Raw genomic sequence first — 24175 nt, 5'->3', positions numbered from 1 at the left:
TGTGACCTGTTTCCACTGGGATGCAATCCAGGATGCAACTCTTGGCTTTTTTCTAGCCTTATAAAGCCAGTGTATCCTGAGCTGCTTTGAATTTAGAGGACAGACAGATTTTTTTGTTTTTATTAACCTTGCTTGAAATCTGCCCCATCATATTTACGTGCTAAGTTATGAAGATGCTAAAAAAACCCAAACCAAACAGAAAAGCCCTTTCCTGCCATATTTCGCTCTGTTGGCAGAACGTTTATTTAAATATCCTTTTATCCAAAGGCGTGCTCTGAGGCTTCTGCTGTTCCAGCATTGGCTTATTTCTGGACTGGCTTGGGAGGGAGCAGAATGCTGGGTCAGCAGAGCCGAGGAGGCTGCTCCCAGTGCCCTCGGTGGGTACATGGATCTTACTCCTGGGGGAGAGCAGGAGGGCCAGGTTTTGTTCAGGTTTCAGGGCAGGAGATCATGGTGGAAGGTGGTGCTGGGGTGGTTTTGTTCCTGTGAGGGTCAGAGATGAGGTGAACACTGCTTTTCTGTCTAAAGGCTCTCTGTCTCTTGCAGACACACCAGCTGGACCACGCTGCTCACTACCTGCGCCTGAAATTCCTCATTGACAACCAGATCCAGTTCTATGTACCAAAGCCAGAGGAGGAGATCTATGAACTGGTAATGCTGCCCCTGGGCAAATGAAATGACCCTGGGTGGGATGCTGGTAATTAGTGTTTATCTGCCATCCTGTAGCACGCAGTTAGGCTCTTTGGCTTGCAATTATGGCGCTTTGCAGACCATGGCAAATTAGCCTTCAGTAAAGGGATCTCTCCAAACATTTCATCCTGTGTTGGTGTTCAGCTCATATGTGTGTGTGGATGTGTCTGGGGAGAGAGGAGGGACAGCCACAGGCAATGTGTGAAAGTCGCTGTAAGGTACATTTAAGCTTAACTTCCCTCCAAGTTGTCTTTTCCTGTTGTTTGTGCTGTCCATGGGGGTTTTAAAGTCATGGTGCTGAGGCCTGAGCACTTGTTGTTACAGTCCCTGTCTGAGTTTTAAAGAGGAGGAAAATACACAAGTTGTTGGGTGTTTTTTGGTGGGTTTTTTTCTTAATGGGAAGGTAAAGTTTGAGGTTAAGAAGGTCTGGAGTTACCTATGAGAATATACTTCCTTAATTGCCTCAGCTGGCTGTTTTCATCTCATTCATCTCAAAAGCAGACTTCAAAGGAATGTTGCCATGAGAGATTAGAAAAAAAGACCAAACAGGATTAATGTCATGCTTTACCTCTATGATTTTACACCGGCATGCTGTAAAGCTTTTTAAAGTCCTTTGCATTGGTGGCTGGTTTACTTATAAAAAGTAAAACTTTGCTAGCTATGGAGGCTTTTGTTCATTTAGCAAAGAACTTCTGGGATTTTCAGTTAATGCTATCAACAACAACAACAACTAGTGAGAAAGTGCTAGAGAAGTGCTAGGATTGGGAAGTGTGATACAGTTGGGGAAAATTAAAACTCAGAGGAGACAGATTTTAGCTGTCATTGTCTGGAAGGACTTTGGGGACTTGTCTCGTGTTGAGAGGGTGTAGGATTGACAGAGTCATCACTTATTGTTTATTCTGAAAAGCTGAAATGAACCCAAAACTTTGTCAGTGGGACTGTGTAGATGCTGGAAGGGAATGGCAGAGACAGGCACTGTAGGACGATGTCCAATGTACCAATACTAAACCAGCACACTTTGTATGTCTGCTGGCCTGTGTGGGCTTGTTTGGGGAGAACACTGGAGTTACTTCCATGGGGCTGTAGCTGTTCTGCAGAACGTGATTTTGCAGCTAAACAGATCTGTAGGTGCTGATAGTGAAGATGAAGTTACATTTTTATTCGGGAAACCTTTTGCTAATGAGTTCCTCTTCTTTTCTAAAGGAACAGTTTACGTACTTCAGTCCAAACACTGAGTTTCAAAATGTTCATTACTGTGAATTGCATTTTTACACGCTCACAGCAGCACGGGAACAGAATTCATATTCACCTGTGGGCTCTCGTTCACCTGGGGCCATGATTTTTTCCGAAGACAAAGGCTGGTTTGTTACTTCGGTGCTGAAAGGCAGAGGGATTTGCAGCTGGGTGGAGGGACTTGTGGGCTATTGCCTAGGTGTGAACTTGTGCTGGTCTCCCAGGAAGGATGTTGATGACCGTTTCAAAGACTTGGGGGCTTTCCTTGGTACGAATAAACAGCAAGGTGTTAAAGGTGAAATGTCATGCTGAGGTATAGCAAATTGATAATCTGATAATGAAGAAATGTATCTAAGAAACAAAATCACTCCTTGTGATTTTAATGCTGTTGAATAATTGAATTCCTGCAATGTCTTCATTAAAACAATACGGAAACATTAAGCTATTACTACTTGAAAGTTAGGAAAAGAGGAACAGAAGCTCTGTTTCTCGTGCACTCAAAATGGTATTGACTGAGTGAAAGAGATGCATGCTTTGTTTGGTGATGGTGGTGGGAAAACACTGCTTCCTCCTCCCTAACTGTGTTCTAACAGCAGAGCTGAGTGACACTGCTAATGCCTCTCACACAGGTGGGGAGAAACTGTTTGATAAATAATGACCACAGTCCCTTTCTTCTGCCTGTAATTAAAACCCAAAAATCTGTTCAAAACCATTACAATTAATGTGTCCTCCCACAGTAACATATTTTTGTGTTTGTTTTTTTTTCCTCTATTCAGCTGTACAAGGAAATAGAAATCTGTCAGAAAATTACCCAGCACATTCAGATGGAGAAGTCTGATGCATCCTCTGATATTTATGGTGAGTTAGTCCTTCATTTGTTTTGCTGTTTCTCCCCAGTCAGTTCTAGTGCGAGCAGGTTCTTGCGTGCTGTTTATTGATGCACCTGAAAGGTCTCTTGAGCACAGTGAGGAAAACACTTCTGACTCCTGAGCCACCCACAGGAGCATTCACCTGCCCTGGAGGAGGACAGCTTTGTTTGGAGTGCTCTGAACGTGGCTTTCCTGGAGCTGGAGGATGTGCAGGGAGGACAAATGTTTGCTTGCTGCTGTAGTTCCTCCCAGCACCACCCACGGAGGGTGTGGGTGGGAGCAGCATCCTTTGCCAGCTGTCACATCTCACACAGAGCCTGCCGGGGGCTGTGCTGGGGCTTCCACACTGCCCACAGGCTGCAGGGCTCTGCAGCTCCCCTCCTTCCTCCTTGTCCCCCTGCTCACTCCTTCCTCCTTTGTCCCCCTGTTCACTCCTTCTGCCTTGCCCCGCTCCTCGGGAGCATCGCTGTGGGTATGAGGCATCTCGAGTTCTGTGGCTGAGCAGCTGCAGAGAGGCTGTTTGGCTTCTTCTCACCTGCCAGGGGCACCCAAGGTGGGTTCCTGCCTGGCCCCAACGTTGCTGAGGCTGGGGATGCCTGGCTCCAGGGCTCAAGGGTGTTGCATGGATGCTCCAGCCCTCGAGGATGTCCCATGGATGCCTGGAGCCAGAATCGGACACGTGGCAGATCTGTGTGAAGCATAAAGCAGGGGAAGGCCTCCCTGTGTACTTCCAGCAGAATCTCTCATCTCTGTGTAGTTCACACTTCTCAGCTTTCAGGTATTTCAGATTACAGCCCTCCAGCCTGGTGAGTGTGCCCTTTGGCCTGGCAGTTGCAGTTCTGGGGTGTATTTTAGAGTTATCTGTGCAACCTCCCCCACAGGAAGCCAATCTGCATCTTTTTGCTGTTTATCTAAATATTCTGTTTTAATGACTAGAATAATTCTGCATCCCCAAACTGCTTATTATACAGCTGCAGGCCACTGGAGTATTGAGCTCTGCTACAAAGCAGTGGGACTGACTGGGGCTTGAATATTGAAGGCCTAAGAAAGAAATATTCACCAGCCCAGTGATGGTTCAGGGCTGGTATTTATGCAGTGCCTGAAAGCACTGCAAGAGTTGCAGCTGTCATAGCACTTCCTGTTTATTTCTTTTTCTTCTTTTTTCCTAAGCGATAAATGGGAAAAAAAACATGAAATGCAATGTGGTGTCCTGTGAAATGAGATCAGCTGTGTGAGGTGTGGGATGTAGCTGTGCAGTGCTCTCACCCTGCAGGGAGGGAATGCTAAAAGCACCCCAAAAAAGCTGACTTTTCTCTCACTGAAAGAAAATGGCCAAATGTGGTTTGCCTCTAGTTGACAGAAGGATTTCTGTGGTGTGTATGTGTCTCCTTGTGTGTTCATCCAGTCACTAGTGTGTGCTGAAATCACACAATCCTGGAGCAGTTTGGGCTGGACAGGGCCTTAAAGATCACCTTGTTCCAACACCACATCTCAGGGAGAGCTCACCTGGGAACATTCTGTGGTGTTTCTACTCCCACCAGTGCGTCTGTGGTAGTAAGAGGCGCTCCTGGAGGGTCTGGCCAGTGTTGGATCTCTCAGTGGGATGCTTTGCTGGTGCTTGAGCACAGATGTTCTCATCTCTTTGGCTAGTACTCTTCCCTCTTTGCCAGGGCTGTGAGGGCAGAAATGGGTAAGAATCCTTGGCTTCCACCTCCTGGATGTATCAGGAATGGGCTGGCATGTTTACCAGCAGCTGGTTTTCCCAGGGGGATGAGGGGATTGTCTGGAGGTGGATTTGCTCAGCTATTGAGCTGCTGTGGTGAGGCCACGTGCACTCCGAGATGCAGATTCTCCTGTGATCAGAACTTTGCAGTCAAGACAAGGCTCTGCCTGGGTTGCCACCCATCTCTCCCCACCTGTGTTTCAGAGCCCATGCACAGTCTGATGGCAATGTTTTTGGCAGGAATGCCAGCTTATGCAATCACAGTGGCTTCCACCCACTCCTGCCCTTCCTCTCCCGCAGTGTTTGTGTGCAGCCCCTGTGGAACCCAGCCAGGTGGGAGCTGTACATTCCTGCTGTCCACATGTGTGTACAGACTGCACACACACACACTGGGATGAGAGCCACTGGCACTGCTGTGCTGCTTTGAGGTCCAACCACTGTCACAGCTGTGGAAATAAAACAGGATAGGGTCACATCCCCTGTCTGTGGAGGGCTTGACTGTGTGTGTGAGATGGCCAGTGCCAGGCTCTTGCCAGCTGCCCATCTCTCATCTCCTAAAGCTGATGACGACCTGTGTAATTGCTCCATATGCCCTTTCTGCCAGGAATAACTGCAGGATTTATGGGTATGGCTGAAGGATGAATTAAGAAATGACTATGTATGCACTTAGACCTGATGGATTGAGGGAGGCAGAGGTCTTCTTATGGAGAAATCACAGAATCTCAGAATGGGTTGGGTTGGAAGGGACCTTAAAGTCCATCCAGTCCCACCCCTGCTGTGGGCAGGGACACCTTCCACCATCCTGGGGTGCTCCATGCCCCGTCCAACCTGGCCTTGGACACTGTCAGGGATCCAGGGGCAGCCACAGCTTCTCTGGGCACCCTGTGCCAGGGCCTCCCCACCCTCACAGGGAAACAATTGCTTCCCAATATCCCATCTAAACCTGCTCTCTTTCAGTTTGAAGCCATTCCTCCTTGTCCTGTCACTCCAGATGCTTTTAAAGAGTCCCTCTCCATCTTTCCTGTGGGCTCCCTTCAGGTCCTGGAGGGCTGCAGTGAGGTCCCCCCAAAGCTTCTCTTCCCCAGTCTGAACAATCCTAGTTCTCTCAGCCTTTCCTTGTAGGAGAGGTGGAGCTTGAGGCTGCTTGGATCTGATCTCCTCACAGTGAGAGCCTGAGCTACCCCTCAGCCTGGTTTTAATGTGTGGTGTTTGGCCCAAACCAGGCTCTCAGTTGCAGAGGGCGACGCTCTTAGGAGCTGATGCTTTGTGCTGACTCAAACTGCAGCCTTGGGCACGCTCTGCTGTCTATCTGGATGAGGGTTTTCCAGGTAGGCTTTGTGGTGATGACAACCAGTAACTACTATATTTTACAGCTGCTCTTGTAGTCGAGGGTTCTTCTCTCTGCCAAAGCTGGTGTGTGGAGTGAGCTTCACAAATTTCATTTGATTCAGCCTGAGGAGCTCGCATGCAGGTTCCAAGTAGCTCAGTAAGTCATGAAAGGCCATATGCTTCTCACTTCTGAGCTGCCACATTCCTCCCCCTCTTTTCTTACTTTTTTTTTAATTTTTAAATCACGGATGAAAAAAATAACTCTCAGCCATAAGGATCAACTTGAAGGGAGTCCTAAAGTCAGGATAGGCTCCCAGCACATCTGCACCTCTTGGCTGGTGGCTGATTGCATGTGAAAACAAACGACTCCCCCCAGAGGTTTGTAAATGTTTTTCTAGTCTCTAGAAAAGAGAGAGCAAATGGTTGCCTGCACTCATTTAGGGAGTAATGAAGTTTTCAGAAAGGCAAATGTTCTGCTTTAGATGGCTCTCAACAGTAAATAAACAACCTGCATTTAACTCGGCACGTTGTATTTCCTTTACACATTGTTATCTTACAGTGTCACACACATGGCAGGAAAATCCCCCAGACCAAAGCTCACAGTCCCATTTGCACTGTTTAAAATGGGGCTGTGTCAGCACTTCCACTTCAGGGCTGTTCTGTAGGTCTCTGGTGAGCATGAAATGTGTGCTGAGCCGAGACTTGTCAAATGACAGGTTGTGCCATAAGCAGCTGAAAAAAGTTGAGGGGAAGAGGGAAAGGGGCATTCTTACAAACCTGCCCAGCCCATGAGCCTCAAAAAGCAGAGGTCAGCACTCTGTTCTACCCAGAGGTGTTGTGCCTTGCCTGAGTTTGGGACGGCACATCAGCTGTGGCTTTCAGATTCCCGGCTTTTGTCCCAAACCACGGCTCTGTGCAGCTTTGGTCTGTGAACAGCAAAACCTCCTGGAGGGACCTTTGGTGGCAAGAGAATTGGGAGTCTGTTCCAAGGCTTTGCAGCTGTGGTATCCTCAAATACGGCTGTAGATGAGTTATAGATGCACTCAGAAATTCAGCTCAGGTTTTTGTTAAAGCCACTTCCGTCGTTTCACTTCCCTGTTGTGCTGGAGGTTTGAGGGAAGGGAGAGGGGAGGGATTCCCGCCTGCTCGCTGCAGGGACAGCACAGCCGTGGCTGCAGGCTGTGGTGGCTGGGACACCCTGGAGGGGGCTGCCTTTCTCTGACCATCTCACTGGCTGTCTCCCCAGGTGTCTCTCTCTCCTCCGTGGAAGAGGAAGGGATTTGCCGACTGTATGTGAACAGCGTCAAGGAGACAGGCCTGGCTTTCAAGCAAGGTAAAACACTTCCAAAGCCCTCCCGAGTCAGTCACTGTGACTTAAATACAGTAGAAGCATCTGAGTGCTGCCTGTGGCTGGGATTACTGCCTCTAGTTTTGCTCCCAGCCTTTGCAGGATGCAGGGCAGCACCTGGAGCAGGAGCCAGCAGGGATAACCAGGCTGCCAGCTCATCCCAAGGCAGAGCAGGATCTGGTTTAATGCAACTGAGGCCAGCCATGCCACTGCATTTCCCATTCACTGCCTCCCCTGCTGCACAGAGACAGGCTGGTCAGGGAGCTGGGCAGCTGAAACCCACCCACATTTGGAACTAGAACGTGGGGACCATGAGGGGTGAGAAGAATCTCATCTCTTTGTAACCCACTGGTGCATGCAGAGTCCTCAGAAACACCTTCAGAGTTCCCTTGGTGAGGGCTTGTATGGCCTTGCAGAGCTTATTCAGCTGTTGGCCCTTGGCAAAAGCTGTTCCAAAAGCTGCTCTCCCCCAGGCTGCTGCATCCCTTGGTCTGGTGCTGACTCTGGCACTCTGCTGAGCCAGTCCAGCTGATGGAAAACTGCCCTGGCAGTTTCTGTGACCCCGAGCTGGTGGAGCTGGCTTGTGTGGCTGGGAATGAGTGGCAGAAGGGGCACAGTGGAGGCAGAAATAGGAAAGCAGGAGCACTGGTCAGGGAATGGGGGACAGCCTGGAGCTGCACCCCAACTTCAGAAACCCACACAGGTGTGTGTTAAACGTGAAAAGACCGCCTTGCTCTTCCTGTCCCTCAGCCCCACAGCACTCCCTGGCTAACAGGATAGAAATCCTGCCAAAAGCCCTGAGCAGAGGCTGGGGGGGCGGGCTCCCTGCCAGGCTGCCAGGGGAAATGGAACCCTGTGGGTTCCTGTGTGGAGTAAGGCAAGTGTGAGGTGAGGGCGGATGGGGGTTTCATCAGGGCTTCCCTGGTTTGCTTTTAGTTACTGCTGGAAGAACAGCTTGAATGGATGTGTGAGCAGAGAGTGCCTCCTGTGGGGCTGCAGTGTTAGGACAGGGAATGAAAACTCAGATCCGTAGCTCCTCAGAACTGACCTGGAAAGGCACTTCTGTGTGACAGCAGTCGGCAGGATGCTGGGACAAGATTCCCTGAGGTAGCAGGAGGAAGTGGGGAAAACTCTCTGTGCCTCCCATTATTTACATGCATTGTCTGTGTTTGACTGCACTCCATCAGATGAGATACTGCATTTCACTATCAGTCTTTCCTCCAATTAGAAAACTTTTATTTTCTCCTGGTAATTTTTATGATTCATCCTTTTTCTTCTGTTGGTCTGCCTTAGCAGGGCATTCCTTGTTGGAATGGGATTGCACTGAGATAGACGTGATGCTTTATCCCAAATGATCCAAAACAAAGACTCCAAAGAGTAAATGAAGCCCCAGATCCGATGTTTATGGTTGCAGGCCTATTAGTGTGCTGCTATTATGCCACCGAATCGCTAAGTAGAATAAATTAAATAATGCGAAATGCTTGACTTGCCTTGTTTTGTCCTTCTTTCAGATATGATTTTACAGTCCATTTAATTTGTAGCTACTCTATCTAGTTCATTTTATTCTCCCTGAAACTGCACACCACACTGCAGTTTCTGGGCACAATTACATGCATTTAGGGAGATCTCCATTTTCCTAAGGAAGCTCTTTAGCCTCCTCCCTTCCACGTTTCTTCCTGGAATGTGGGTCAGTACTGTGTCTCCTGGAGGATTCATCCAGGCTTTCGGGGACTCCTCCTGTGCATGGCAGGGATGGTCACCCCTACTCTTTGGTCGCTGTAAATTCCAGCTCTCGTCCCTGTAAATGCAAGGATGGAGACGGGGATGATCCAACAGCCGGGGCTCTCGGCACTGCTGTTCCTGGTGTGCTGCTGCCTGCCTGGCCCTGGGGATTACTGGGGATGAAACCCCACTCCAGCTCGCTGTTGCTGGTCAGGGAGGGCCCGGCTGGCCGTGGGGAAGGTCAGGGTTCCTGTGTCACCTCGGAGGGCCGCACACTGTCCCTCAGCATCCCGGGGAGCGGGAGTCAGCTGCTTCCCTGCACACCCCCTTCTCCCTGGGGCACTGCTGCTATAAATAACTCCTGGAATCAGGCTGGAAAACAGCCATGACTAACTTAGCAAGGGCTCAGATCTGCCTTTTGAAGATGTGTGTGCTGCCACGGCATTTGGGAAGGGTCGCAGGGGAGGCCTGTGTTGTGTAGGGTGCAGTGTGGCACAGGTCTGTGCCGTGAGGAAAAAGGGGATAAATTGTTGCTGGCAGGTAGTGAGGGACTCCTGGACACTCTGCTCTTAAGGTGGCACTGGAGGAGTAGCCAGACAGCAGATCTCACAAAGTCCATCAAATCTCAGCGACATTTGCAGTCATTAATGATTGTGTCTAGAGATAAACACCCGGCAGAGCTCCTCGGTGTCTGTGGGGAGCACGGCTGTGCGAGTCTGACCTGTTCCTCTGTGTCACAGGCCTGAAAGCTGGCGATGAAGTCGTGGAGATCAACCAGAGAGCTGCCGAGGAGCTGGACTTGGCGCTGCTGAAGGACGCTCTGGTGCAGCCCTCGCTGTGCCTCACCGTGCGCACCCACCCCGAGCTGGAGGAGGGGCAGCGGCTGCGCCAGCCGCCCCCACGGCGCCCGGAGAACCCCTCGGAGCCCGGGGACGGCGCCCTGGCCTTCGCTGCGAGCAGCCAAGGTATGGCTTCAGGACAGAAATCACCAGGAGGACTCCTGCATCATCCCTGTGTGCAGATCCCATGGCGGGAGGGAGGGGAGTTCCAGCCTGAACTGGGCAGATGGTCCCGGGGGGCTCTGGAAGCTGTGAGGGGTCACAGGGGTACCCCTGAAGGATGGCTGTGCTTGCAGTTGGGCTGTGACATGTGTGTCATTGCCAAAGGCACCTCACATCCTCTGGCTGTGCCCACAGACAGTCACAGAACCAGTTGCTCCCTTCTAGGGAGCTCAGGATTTGCCCACAGGATCTACACGTGGCATGGGGAGGAAGAGGGAGAAGCATTCTGTGTGCAGCTTGGGGCACCACTACGTCAGAAAGGTCTCAAGCTGTTGGAGAGTGTCCAAAGGAGGGACACGAGGATGGTGAAGGGTCTGGAGGGGCCACACGAGGAGTGGCTGAGGGCACTTGGAATGTTCAGCTGGAGCAGAGGAGACTGAGGGGAGTCTCGTTGGGGTCTGCAACTTCCTCCGGAGGGACAGCTCCGATCTCTGCTCTCTGTGACAGTGGCAGGGAAGGGCTGGAGGTGTGCCAGGGAGGTTTGTGTTGAACATTAGAGGGTGCTGGGCACTGCCCAGGCTCCCCCAGGGAACGGGCACGGCCCTGAGGCTGCCAGAGCTCCAGGAGCGTTTGGACAGCGCTGCCAGGGATGCTCGGGGTGGGGCTGTTGGGGTGCAGGGCAGGGCCGGAGTTGGACTGGATGATTCTTGTGGGGCCCTTCCAGCTCAGGGTATTTTGTGGCTCTGTGATTCACCCTCTCTGGGGTCAGCCAGGAGCACAGGGGCTCTGTGTGTTTGATGAGATGCACAAATAACTCACAGGGACTTTTTAAAACAGCTAAAGACAGGGATTGACATTACAGCCTGACATATCCAGGTGATCCCACAGCACACTGCCATGGGGGAGGGACATTCCTGCTCATGACACTGCCCTGCTCAGAGAACCCAGCTGGCAGAAGATTCATCTATAGCAACTGGGAATTCTTTGCCAGGAGTTTGGCTTCTCGAATTTCTACATGCTCCTCTGGATTTTACAACAGAAGAGGACACTGGTTGTACCTCTTGCTTCAGTTTTTTTGAATCATTTAAAATACAGGAAAAATCAGTGGAATTACCAAAATGAAGTAGTTTCTAGCTAATCAAAACTATTCTGAGCTGAGACTGGCTTTGGGGAGTGTGATATTCATAGCAGGTGGAAAAGAGGGAGCAAGAAAAGCTTCCAAACAGCTTACTGCAAATCCCTCTGAGGGGACTGCTAAAAGCAACCTCATGTAAGATGTGGACTAAACCTGGACAGGCAGTTAAAATTCAACATTTTCAAGCCATATTCTCCTTTTAATTTTCATGGAGGTTTTCCCAGTTAGTCTTTTGTGCTGGAAAATCGAGGTAGTCTTGTACAGTTCCATAGCTGGCCACAAGATGCCCCCATTTCCTACTCAACACCAGCTTTTCACAAGCCTCTTGTCCTTGCCTGTGATTTTTCACTGAAACCCTGAATGCTGGGTCCTCGTAGCTCAGCTTTTCCCTGAGGTGTCTGCCCTGGGAGCAGAGGGTTGGGAGCTGGCATTTGTGTTCACATGATGATTCCTGATTTCAGTGATTCCTGAGCAGAGCAGGGACATCCCAGGACATGGGGGCTCCACAGCGGGTCCCAGCAAGCAGCTTCTCTGCCACCTGCCATCCCTGCACCGTGATCTTGAGGGTCTTTGAGGGCTCCTTTCCCTTGCTGAGGGTGGGACAGTGCAGTGTCCCAGGAGCCCATCCTTTGTAATAACTCTGTGGGAAAGGAAGAGGTCGGATGTGGCTGATGGACATTTCAGCACCATCGCCACCCCTGCTGCTTTGCAGCCACACTTCCTTTGTGCTGCCCTGAGCTCCAGTCCTGCCTGGTCTCCTTTGTGAGCTCCTCCAGGGCTGGGCAGTGGTGTGGAACAGCTCCTGCTTTCCTGAGAGCACGTGAAGTGCCTGCTGGGACAAACCACCTCCCTCCTGAACGTTCCCGTTCCTTCTAAACACAGGGAATGCTGGGCTGGGATCTGCCTCTGTTCCCCCCCCAAAGGGAGGGGAATATTTCTTCGGCCAGCAGGAGAAGTGCGGGTGTCCCTGGCGGCTTCTGGAAGCGCCCGTAGTTGCCACATGAAATAATTCGGGATGGCTTAGCCCGAGGTGGGAGTGCAGTCAGGTCTCTGCACCCAAGTGTGTGATTGGGCAGCAGGTGATTTTCCCCACCCATTTCCCTCTATTCAGGTGTTTGTAGAACACAGTGTTGTACTGAAGCCTTTCCTCTTCTGCTCCTGTGCTTTGTCAGGGACCCACTACCTAAAGTGGGATCCACGTGATGTTTAGAAAGGGGTCTGTGCTCTTATTTGGGATATTGTGGCTGTATCCTAGATTTTTGTTCTTGGCTCCACAGCTTCTTGCAGAGAGCAGTCAAGTATGAAATACCCACTGACCTATTTATTTGTGTCCTTGTTGATTCCAGGCAGTTTGGCTGGCCGGGCACATCAGCTCCATGATTTCTGCTGAATGCTTTATTTATAGGACACAGATTCTGTCCGTGGCCCTGGGGCAGTGCAGCCCCCTCTCCTCAGGGTCAGAGGGCCAGCAGGCACACAGCACCTGTGGACACATCCATTCTCCAGGAACCCAGCCTCTGGTTGTAGGATCATGCTGGTGTCTTAGCAGTATCCTCTTCACTAGCAATTCTTCATCAGCTGTGAAGGCAGCAAGGGGTACATTTTATTTCTGGATGAGGCAAATTATATTGTGTGTTTTCAAAATATGAAAGATATGTGTTACTTTTTTTTTTTTTAAGGAAGCTTTCCTGGTGCCTTGCTGCTCAGTGGGAGGTCTAGAGGAGCAAAGCAGGGCTGTGTTTCTGGGAGTTGGCTTTCCTGGAGCGTCTGCCAGAGCTCCTGTTAAATCCGATGTCTCTCACAGCTCTTTCATCATCCACAGCTCTCTTGCACGTGCTGAGCTGGAGCTGCAAATCAGCCCTGTGGCCGTGCTTACTTCATCGTGTTTGCTTAACAGGTTAATCTGGAGGTGACCTTGAGTTTTAGATCTCTGACTGATGTGATCTGCCATCGTGGGCACGATGGATGCTTTCCCCGTGGAATAGCGCTGCCTTTGCAGAGCCACAAGTTCTGTTCCTTTCATCTATTATTGCTTTTCCTGGCTCTGGGTTCTCTCCTGCTAACACAGCCTGCATAAATTTGGCTGAGGAGGATTAGCTCTGGTTCTGTCTGGGGCAGGTTTTCCTTATTGCCTAAAAGGATCAGTGGGCTCTGTCTCCCCTCTCCACGAGGAGTGTTCTGCCTGCCCATTCTGCTCCCCTCAGAGCTGAAAGCTGGGAACACAGCCTTGGATCTCCCCCAGATCGTCAGGAAGGTACTCTGCTGTTAGCAGGGGATTTGGGAATGGGAGTAGTACCCATATTTGTTTGTGGTCTCCCCACAATTCACTCCCTTTTTTCACTGTGGGGCAGAGCCTCTGAGGTGTAGGCTTTGCATGCCGCTGTATTTTGGAGATCTTTAGCATGGGGGATAATGTGAAGCTTATAAATCACCATGCAGAATGGATACAGACTGAAAAAAATAAAGTGCCCCCTCCGCTTGGAATGGGTGTATCAGTCCCCCTCGACAGGGAGCACGTGGGTGTTTTAGGGAGTTTGCTCTTCTGTCATTCAGAAAGCAGCCAGAGGCTGGAGTTATTAACACACAGGCTAAATCTGTGCTGTGAAACTGCAACAAACTTCTGCTGCAGTGTTAGAACGGCCACTATTTTTTATTCCATCCTCGTCCATCACAGGCCTCCTTGGACTGAGTATAGTTTGGATTTCAGAACCAGCTGAGGCCAGCAGTGACCTTCAGGTCAATTTCTTCAGGATTATTTTCACGAGGCTGACGGCTGCTTTCAGACCTTCCGTAGCACTGTTCTCATTCAGTGCTTGATTTAGCAATTCCGGTGCACTTCCTGCAGCAGCCACCGGAGGGGTTTGGGATAAGAATTCATTTTTCATCACGAGTTCCCCAAATTCCTGCCGTGCTGCCTCGCCCTCTGGCGGCCTGGACCTGCAGGAGGCGAGGCTGGTGCTCCCGATTTCCCCGTGGAAATCCCTCATTCCCGGCGTCCCAGGGCACGCGCTCCTGTCATAGTTCAGTGTTCAGAGCTAACCACAATTCTTCTGCAAGGACGAAAGAAGCACATACTCTGTTCCATTGCGGATTTACAGGGGAAATGTCACCTTAAATAAAAATTTAATGTGAGACACCATTCCCTAACAACTCCTGTCAAAAACGTTGCATTTGACGACAGAGCCTCTTCAGCGAGGTGTTCTGTTGTCATAACGGGGCCATTCCCTGGAAGCGTTGGGATTAAGGAAACTGCTGTTAAACTGCCCAAATAGATGCTATTGGGTTTTTTTTTTTGAAGCCTGGGCACTGAGGTGCAGGATTCCTGGTTTGTATTTTGTGTTAGCAGGGTGCACACTTGGGAGCTTTGTGCTGGCAGAGCTGCATTGAAATAAATATACAAATAGTAATAATAATAAATAAATATGTGAATAGTAGTAAATAAATATATAAATAGTAGTGAATAAATATCTAGGCCAGCAGCAAGAAGGAGGCTTTAAGAGAGGTACCACACATCGTGGAAGTCTCATTTTAAAATCTTGAGTTACACCAGCCCTGCAGACTGGAAGCAGCAGCTGTGGAAAATTATAGCCAAGTGTTGGGCTGATGCTGAAGCTTTCCATGATTCTCCAGGCCTTTAAGCCCCAGCACCTTTGCTCCTGTGATATAAAACTTCCTTCTGTTTTGCTGGTTGTAGCCACAAGTGGGAGTTATTTGATGGGCGTTGGTCACACTGTCACAGGTATGACACTGCTGAGGCAGCCTGGGGGCTCCTGTGCCCTCCCTCTGTGCTGGGGCCACAGGGTTTTGACCCCCTTTCCTGCTGCTTTTTTGGATTTCCCCTTCTCATTCCTTAATGTCCTGTGAAGGCAGCAAGTGGCAGTGGTCAGGAAGAAGGAAAGCAGCACATTTTCCTGGCAGAGCTAAATAAGGATTCGCAGGGTAAAAAGCAGGTGATGGAACGATCCTGACAGAAGTGGGGCGGTAACTGGGAGGAATTAACGGGCAGGGGCAGCTTTGTTGCTCTGACTGCAGTTAACGAGCAGCAGATAAACCTGCTCACCTCCGTGGTGGCCAAAGGCATCAGAAACAGCCTGAGTACACGTGCTGTGTGAAAGATTCCTGTCTGCTTGGTGAAAGTGCACGAAACGGGTTAAATGGGGCTTAAGTTGCAGGAAAAGATAAAGGGGTGGCTTAAAAGTAATATGAACAAATATTATTGCCTTGGTTTTGGCTGAGAAGCAGCTGCAAGGTGCATTTCACACAGTTTGAAAAGGGAAACTAATTGCAGTGAAAAAACACGACTGCCCCACACAAATTATGGCACACAGCACTTATCTTCTCTGGTTTTTGAAACGGATACCTCGAGGGGTTTAAGAATTCTTTTTCACAAGTTAATAGGGAGAGCAGAAAGCTGATAGTGAGATTTGATAAGATCTGGGCAAGGCTCAGAAAACGGAACTTCTTACAGAAAATACCACTTCTTCCAATAGATTCTGGGTTGCCAAAGAACCCCTCCAGGCACATCTCTTTCCAAGGCAAACCCTCCCTTTTCAGAAGAGGGGCCTGAGCTCTGAGCTACCTTTTATGTCCTTTCCATTTCCTCGATGCCCAACTTGGCTTCATCCCAGCGTGCAGAATATGTTCTGAATTTATTTCCAGAATTCTGGTTTTTCCGGATTATCTCTGGACATAACGAAGTGGAAATCTTGCACAGTCATGCAAATTGTTTTTGATAATGGGGTTTAAAAGCTTGCCTGAACAGCAGCTGAACACTGGGTCCTGACGCCTAAAAACTCCTGAAACTGGGTTTGTTTTCTCAGCAAGTGAGTGTGTCAGGCCAGAAATGTCCCACGTGAGCCATGGCTGGCTGGCCAGCACCAAGAGCTGCTTACCACAGTTTCCATGTGAAACCACTGGGGTGGAAAGGTCCTTGGCACTGCTCACCAGCCAAGCAATGAATGCTGCATGTCAGAATTTCAGTGTGACATTTCAGCCTTATCTGAATCTGTAGTTCCCAGTGAAATGATGTCTGGTCATAACCCCTTTGTTTTTACACCTGTCCTTAAAGCTGTGCTGCAAACCCTCCTCGGAGGTCGTTGGGTGCCTCTGGCACAACCTCCTGTTGGAATGTGCTCGTGTTCCACAGGAACTCCATGGTTGCTCCCAGCCTTTCTTGGGGATTTTGGGGAATTCTGGCTGTGTTTTCACACCCGTGTCACTCTTGGCAGGGCACTCCCTCTGCAGTGACCCCGACAGCTCCGCCGAGGCGGCCCCGGAGGAGGCGGAAGCGCAGGACCTGGAGTCATCGGACGAGGCCGACAAGATGAGCAAGGTGAGGAGGTTCAGTTTTCACCCGACAGGGAGAGCAGCCAGACTGGAGCACCCTTCCTGCGAAAACGCTGGTTTTTCTTGGAAGGTGTTTATGGATGATCCTGAATGGAACAAGGCACAACTTTGATTGTGGCAGTCACCTGCTGCCTCTTCAGCGAGACTTGTGCCTTTTTTCCAGGGTGGGTCCACATCCTCAGTACCTTGTGATAATGATCCCACACAGTTTTAAAATGGGCTGGTTATCACTTCCATTCCCAGAACAGCTCCACTGCACCACGTGGATCATTAGGATTTCTCATTCTTTCTTGTCTCTAGGCTTATGACACACGTAAGTTAAACTGCATTTCCTTGAAGCAATAGCGCAGCTCACATGCAGATTTCTAACCTCAAACCAGCCATGGCCAATCTGCCTTAAACTGAAGCCGAACTCTGCAGTTATAGCTAAGAGCTTGTGCAAATGGGTTGCTAATTGCCATCGATTGAGGGACCTTCCGCAGTGGTTGGTGGTTCACACTCGGTGACAGTGGGTGATGATCGGTGGCTTCTGAGGCACAATCCAGCGACGTTATCTTGATTGCTTTTAGGTATTTGTGATGCAGGTGATGGTGAGATCTTACAGCTACTTTTCTTCACAGTTCTAGTGAGAACTGGATCTCACTTTGTTGGTGTTTTCTCTCTGTGCGTGTTTTCTCTCCTATTTTAACCAAGATGTGTTGTAGTGAGCTCTGGGCTGGCCCCTTGCTGCTCTACTGCAGAGAAAGGAAGGAAAAGACCTTGGCCTCTCGTTTCCTGATCCCTGGTGTCACTCTAGCCTGGAGTTTTGTCCCTTGATAGCCAGACAGTGGAAGTCAGATAAGGGAAAACACGCAATGGTCACAGAGAAGGTGATTACTCACAGAGTTTGTTTCACAAAGGTTTTATTGAGGAACTTTTTCTTGTAAGTGCAAACAATTTCTTCTTCAGTCAGTGGAAATGTTTGTTGATAGTTTGGGATTTTTGCCTGTAAATTTCTTTTTCAGTGAGTGGAGGTGTTTGTTGATAGTTTGGGATTTCTAACTGTAAATATGTGGGATTTTCATATGCTCTGAGCAGAGTCTGTTCTGTCAAAGGAAGCTGTGGCAGGGCACTGAGCACAGCACGTGGCTGCTGGGGAATCAGTGCTCTCCATGGGTTTTCCAGGGCTTTCTGTTGCTGAGCTGTGCACAGGCTGGGGGGTTTTCCTCTTGTCTCCTGGATGCTCAGAGCTGTAATTACCTGCACAAGTCGTAAGGATTACCCGATTAGCTCTGCAGCTCAGCAGATTTAGTCAAACTGAGAAATGGGTGTTAGCAGCTTTAATGCTTAATATTCCATCCTGGAGGAGTAACTCCCAGCTTCCAACGGGAGGAGCTTCTGCCTGTCTGGCAATGAAATGTTGACATCACTGCGTGTTTCCTTTTGGGATACAGAAATATGGCTCTGTATTTGTGTGGGGTGAAGAGGAGTGAGGCTTTATTTTTTCTGTTTCAAACTGCTTGAAATGTTCTCCCACAAATAAAGGACATGAGTACCTATGGAATATATCTAACCTACACAGTTTGGCAAGCTCAGGGATGCTGCTGTCCCTGCTCTGTACTCAGCGCCTTCCTTGCTGACTGTAGAAACCCCCAAATTATCCTGCAGTGCCTATAGAAAATTCCAGTATATGGCAGTGGGGAAGAAGAAAAGCTCAGCTGAGGATTTTCCTAATTCCTTGGCTTTTCTGTGTGCTTGGGAAAGCTGATGTGCATGGGAAGGAAAGATTCTTGCAATGTGTGTTTCCCCATGGGAAGTCACACACAGCGAGGAGAAAAACCAAGTTGTTTTCCTGTCCATGCACTCCCACACCTTTCCATGCTCCTGGGATTATGGCACAGAAGATTAAGGTGGTGTCCTCAAGGCTGTTTCACAGGGGCTATTTTTGTATGTGGGAAGGGGAAGGCTCTGCCCTCGTGCCACGTTCCCCTTTATCGCATTGCTGCCACAGCTCCCAGCCTTGGATGGTGGAGCTCAGGGGAGACTCCCTTTGTTTTTCTGCCCTCCTTGGCTAAAGCAGCACTCCCATCCATTCACCGCTGGTCAGCAGGGGAATGTTCCAGCATCAGAGCTCCCCAGCTAAATGCAGAGCTCCCCTCCTTCCAGCACAGAGGCAGCATTAGGAGCTGGAGATCCCAAAAAAGCCTTTGGGGTGTCTTGTGCCATGCACTGCAGAGAGGGACAGCTCCCAGCTTCCCCAGGAAGCTCCCTGGCTCTCCAGCCAGCAAAGAGATCCTAGGGGAGCATCAATAATTCAAGAGAAGAGGAGAGGAGCGAGGTGCTCACAGCCCACATTCAACTGCTCTCTAGCACAGGCTTTGTGTGAAGGTAAGTGGGGGGAAATCCCACCAAAAGCTGGGCTTGGTCCCTGCTGCCTTTGTCAGGCAGGTGGCAGGGGGCTGTGTGACACAGGAGGCACTGGAATGTGTCCTCCCTCCTCGCCCTCCTCCTCCTGGCTGCAGCTGCCTCTGTCCCTTCCCCCAGACCAGCATGTGTGCCCGTGGGTGTGTGTTTCCTTAGGAGTGGTGCTTTTGCTTCTTAATCTGTAAAAGCCTCCGAGCTGTGGTGGTGCTGAAGGATTTGGAGGTACAGCAGCAGCTCTGAGGATTCCTCCCCTTCCTGAGAAGCTTGTCTTCTGTATGTCCTAAAGGCCTGGTGATGCAGAGCTTTCTTCTCCATCGCTGTTGTCAAAGTAATGATTCCATTATATAGAATAAGGGAAGATAAGGTGTCTGTGTCTGTTCTGGTAAAACACTGGAAACCCTTTGCCAAGGTGGGCCGAGGTATCAGTGGTGTGGGATAGCTGCTGTTCTCTGGACTCACTCCCTATCTAATTTCACCCTCTTATCTCTTGGGATGACATCTGTGTGAAGGGTAGCAAGCAAGGCGCTTTCCAGGTGCAACCCTTTTCCTTAAGCCACGCAACTGGCACTGGCCTGAGCTTTTCTACAAGTGGCTTCTGCTCTGGGATGGGCTTCTGGCTTTCCTTTCTGTGCCCATTTCATGTAGGAGCGAAGGGGAGGAGAGAGCTGGGAGGGAGAAGAGTGGGGGAAGGAAAGCCTGCTCTCTGCCACCTTTTCAGGCTTGTTTATGAAACGGGGGGGATGGCCCTCTATTCAACAGAACATCAGAAACGTTTCACACTTGGGTCATTTCTTCAGTGGTTACTTGCCCCTGTGGTGACCTGCTTGTTTTGGCCTTTTCAATATTGAAGTTCAAAGGGGGTACCCAGAAAACTGAGTGTATGAGCAAGTTCCTGATGTTGCAGGTTGCCAAAGGCTAAAATAGGTGCTGTTTTGAATCTCAAAATCAGCCTTTGTGTATTTTCTTCTCCTGTCGTGGTCCTTGGAATTTAATTGGGGAAGTGTTTTAAGAAGTGTCACCAGTTACAATTACTGTGGGACATTGGTTTCTGCCTGTTTCTAACTGCGGACATCTGCCTGTGGCTGTAAAGGCCAATTACCGGGCAGCAGTGGTGCTTGGGGAGCATGATTGATGGGCTCTGTGTGTGCATGCCTGTGCCACTTGGAGGGATTTTTCCAAGAAAAGTAGGTCGGCTGCACTCTGCTGCATTACTCGAGACCAGCATAAGTCCCCAAACCTTCAGCGTGTTGCAGTAGACGTGAAAGGATTAAAAGGGGGATTTGCGGGGTCGGTTTCCCTGCGGCAGAACCGGCTCTTTTAAGTTGCTCTAATTGGGTGCCGTGTCCATTCCGCTGTTCGATATTCCCGAGCAGCGCCGCTCGCAGCCAGCGGGCTCGTGCTGAGCCGCAGCAGCACACACGGATATTCCCGGCTGCTCCTCTGCGCTCCAGCCCCTCTGCCTCCGCCAGCAGCGCCCAGCTCCGGCTTCGCCCGGCTCGGGATCCCGTGGATGCGGTGAGCAGATGGCACGGGAGGGGAGGCTGTGCCGGCGGGGAGGTGGGCGCTGCCCTGCCCCGCTCACACGCGGCGGGGAGCAGCTCGGGGCGCCTGGGAGGAGCGGGAGAGCGGCGGGGAGCAGCCGGGGATGACTGTGCGGCGGTGGCACTGTGCGGCCGGCGCGGTGACAGCCCCGCAGCGGTGACAGCCCCGCAGCGGTGACAGCCCCGCAGCGCTGCCTCTCGGGCCATGTCGGCGCTCTGGAGGGGGAGCCGAAAGCTGCGGAGCGGGAGCGCTGCCAGGGACGGGGACTCCCTGCACCGAATGCTGTACCTGGTGAGCAGATCCGAGGGCACGGGCTCCGGAACCGGCATTACGGGGTTGTCGTGCCATTCAGTTTGCAGGTTCCGAATCGCAGGCTGAGCTGGAGCGTGTGTGCCCTGCAGAGGCTCTTTGTTGCCGTGCCAGGGCGCTGGCGGTGCTGAAAGGATGCAGTTTGCCTTGCTTTGTTTGGGAGGGCACTGCTGCCTGGCGTGTGCTGCCCAGAGGTGCTCTGTGCTGGGCCAGGGGCGAGCTGCCTGCTGCCAGGCACCTCGATGCCTTTGCGTGGCAAACACAGCAGGGAATGGCTTTCAAAACTACGGGGCAGCCAGAGCTGCCCACTATGGGCCGCAGCGCCGTGGTTGTGAATGTCCTTGATCCTCCTCCACGGGAAGGATGTGAGAGCCTGGCTCCTCCGCTGAGCCCCTTCTCGAGCAGGGGTTAATGTGTTTGTGAACTCCGCTTTCCAGTCCAGTTGTGGCAGCCTGCAGTCTAATTTTCAGCTTGCTAGAAGGGAGTGCCTGCAGGATTGTGTCTGAAGCGTGATGCCATAATTCTCCCAAAGAAATCCTGGTTTAGTGCTGTCATTGTCACTGCTGGCAGAGCTGGTGCAGAGAGATAAAAGGATCTGTTTCTATTCCAGACCTTCCCTACTCTATCCACTTTCTCTGGGAAAATGGGGACAGAGAGGTTTTTGTGAAATCTGCTTGAGAGTTTTCACCAAAATAGCTGTGCCCTGAAGACCCCCGTGTGCAATGTGTGTCTGCTTTGTGTCTGGAAAAGGATTTTTTAAAGGGAATGCTGGGTAGACGGGATTGTGCTCAGAGGTGAAGCACAGCAGTTGTTGCAGGTGGAGTCATGCATTTCAGTTCTAGGAGAGAAGCAACAATATTTTTATTGATAGGGACTGGTAAGGTGACCACGTTTGCTGGTCTCTATGACAGTGGTTTAACAAGGCTTGATGGCAAGGCTCACCTGGTTATTTACTGCAACCTTGCACTGAGGGATGAGGGTCAGAAAGGATCCGTTGTTTGCTAAGCTCAGAGAGGGGTTTTGGTGCAGGTGGATCTGCTCTAGTCCTAGACTGGGTCAGTGGTTTGTGTCTGAAGGGTTATATTGCACAGCCAGTGCTTTATATGCCTTGGCTAAGAATTCAGAGTTCAGCAAGTCGTAATCACTTAGCAGGGCTCTGTGGTGGCAAGGAGCCCTCAGCCTTGAGGAGACACCTTGGGAGACCTCCCTGCTCACTGGGGGTCACACACCACAACTGCTTGTTCAGTGAGCAAGCAAGAGAACAGGTTTGTGAACGTGATTGTGCTGGAGACTTGGTCCAAAGAGTGAGGGGTGAGTGCTGTGTGGGCTGTTCCCGAGGAGATGTGGGGCCGGGCAGTGGGGAGGCGGCGCTGGCTGTGGCTGGAGCCCACAAGCCATTTATTGAGCGTGCACAAGTGGAGATAAGGCTTTGGGAAGTCCTCCACACTTCCTTCCTGCCATATGGGTGTAACTGCTCCTGCTGGGGCACACCACATGCCTCCACGAGTTACTTCAACTTCAGTGCTGAGCTGGTGTTTCACGCCTGGAGCAGATTTTCGGTCTCTTTCTGGGTGACCCATCTTTCCCTGCAGGAGCATGCACAGGATGGCAGGATCTGCAGGGTGGCAGGCAGGAACTGCTTCAAACACTTGGTTTATTTTGGGGATGGATTGCAGATTGTGCTTTATGCATTGGAACTGGATTTATTTGTACTTCAGGTTCTCAAAGCGAAACACCACTGGACACGTCTGCCTCAAGTAGTTGATGCCATGAAGATTTTTGCCTTTTCTTTTATACCCCTGTTATACCTTTTTACAGCTTCTGTATTCCTAGTGCTTTTTGCCTACATTCTTAGACTTGTTTGTTAAGCTAAGAGACTAAACATTTTAGAAGCTTCGTAGATAGGGATCAGTGTGCCCCAGACCCCAAGGTCCTCTCCAGAACATATTTTGTAAACCAAGATAGAACCATCCAGGGGAAGATTCCTTGGGGAGAGGGGGCTCACTTGAGCCTCTCATTGGAGAATCTTTGATAGATATGCTAATTAGTAAAACCTATAATGTTATACCCAATGTTGGGGGGATACGGGAAGAGGGAGAGACACAGAGACACAGGGAAAGACTCGGTGGGGTACATCTCGATGCATATGACCTGGACGTGTACACCTAAGGATCCTTAAGAATAAATACCAAGGTAAAATCCCTTTTCCCCTTCTAACCGTGTATGCCTCTTGATTTTAAGACCAGGAAAAGGCATCATAGTGCTAACAAAGCCAAACATTGCTGAGCAAAAACCCTGCCTATCCTGGGTCTCTGCAGGCTCAGGTTATCATATCTGAGCTGGCAGTTCTCTGTGCCTTCCCAGCAGAGCAGGGAGCTTGGGAAGGTGTTTTAGCCTGTGCTGGAGCCAGGCTTTTCACCTGCTGCCCTTGGTGGATTTGGGGCTGTTGGGATCAAGGTCACACCTGCTGAAGTTTGATGCAGATCTAATCTAAAAGTTTGGGTGTGTTTTATACTTAAGAGCACAATGAGTATAGGTGGAACCTTGCTGAAAAGTAACAGGAATTATTGAGTAATTAAGACTAATAAATCTCAAATCTCAGTGACACATGCCAGGGACAGAGGGAGTGGAAATGGGCTGGTCCAACTCACTGCTTCCTCCTGCCGTCAACTTGCAACTTTCTTCCACATCTGAGTTAAACCTGAGAAACTGAAGATGAATATTTTCCCTGTAATGAAGTGTGTTTAAGAGGCATTTTTGTACAGACAACCAAAGTCAGATACAATGAGTTCCGGGCTTACACTTGTGTCCTGAAAAAATGATCCTTTGTGTAATGAGCATCTTTGCTCATGTGCTGTGCAGTGGGACCTCAGGGGAGCATTTGCGGCCCTAAGAGACCTCTGAGGAAAAGGGGGGAAATCCTTCTTTGTCCTAGCATGGATTGTAGGTGCACAGAGAGGAAATAGCTCTGTGTGAGCAGATTGCATGGCTTAAAAAATGTGGAGATCACAACTACCAGTGGGTGGGAGTGAAGTGATGTCCCAGAGGCAGAGCTTTGTCTCCAAACTGCAAGGTGGGGATGTGCTTTATTTTCTCTTCTTTTCCTTTTCCCCTTTTTTTCTTTTGTTAGTTTTTTTTTTCCCTCTGCTCTCTTCACATTTCTCTGCTTGAACAGGCTGATTTTGGGTCAGTTGTTTCACAGAATGACAGAATTAGCCATGTTGGAGAACACCTCTGAGACCATGGAGTCCAGCCTGTCCCCAGTCCCCACCTTGTCCCCAGCCCAGAGCCCTGAGTGCCACCTCCAGGCCTTCCTTGGACACCTCCAGGGATGGGGACTCCAACACCTCCCTGGGCAGCCCCTGCCAGTGCCTGGCCACCCTTTCCATGGAGAAATTCCTGAACTGGGGGGCTGTAGAGGCAGTGCTGGGAAATCACTGAACCTGGATTAAGATCCCCTGGCAGGATTATCAGGTGTGATCACTGGAGCAGCTCTTTTCCCTCCAGATCTCTGGGAGGCATGGA

At 50.3% G+C, this 24175-nt stretch overlaps 1 protein-coding gene across 8 annotated transcripts in view; it reads left to right on the top strand.

Moving 5' to 3' along the window:
• Positions 1–24175, top strand: part of TIAM1 (TIAM Rac1 associated GEF 1) — a 127749-nt gene that overhangs the window by 88790 nt on the left and 14784 nt on the right. For 6 of the 8 annotated variants that reach the window (XM_042038073.1, XM_042038071.1, XM_042038068.1 and 3 more), the window contains 5 exons: positions 547–651; positions 2700–2781; positions 7091–7177; positions 9655–9879; positions 16279–16382. In XM_042038073.1, coding sequence (XP_041894007.1) covers positions 547–651; positions 2700–2781; positions 7091–7177; positions 9655–9879; positions 16279–16382 — 603 coding nt within the window. Of the gene's footprint in view, positions 1–546; positions 652–2699; positions 2782–7090; positions 7178–9654; positions 9880–16278; positions 16383–20432; positions 20633–24175 lie in introns of those variants that run through there. The other 2 variants (XM_042038075.1, XM_042038074.1) reach the window with 1 other exon arrangement.

The sequence above is a fragment of the Corvus kubaryi genome, unplaced genomic scaffold (assembly GCF_017639235.1).
Source record: "Corvus kubaryi isolate FWS band 111438036 unplaced genomic scaffold, C.kubaryi_AGA036_p1.0 37391, whole genome shotgun sequence".
Taxonomy (NCBI): Eukaryota; Metazoa; Chordata; class Aves; order Passeriformes; family Corvidae; genus Corvus; species Corvus kubaryi.
Note: the sequence above shows the minus strand (reverse complement) of the source record. Positions and strands in the feature narration are given on the sequence as shown.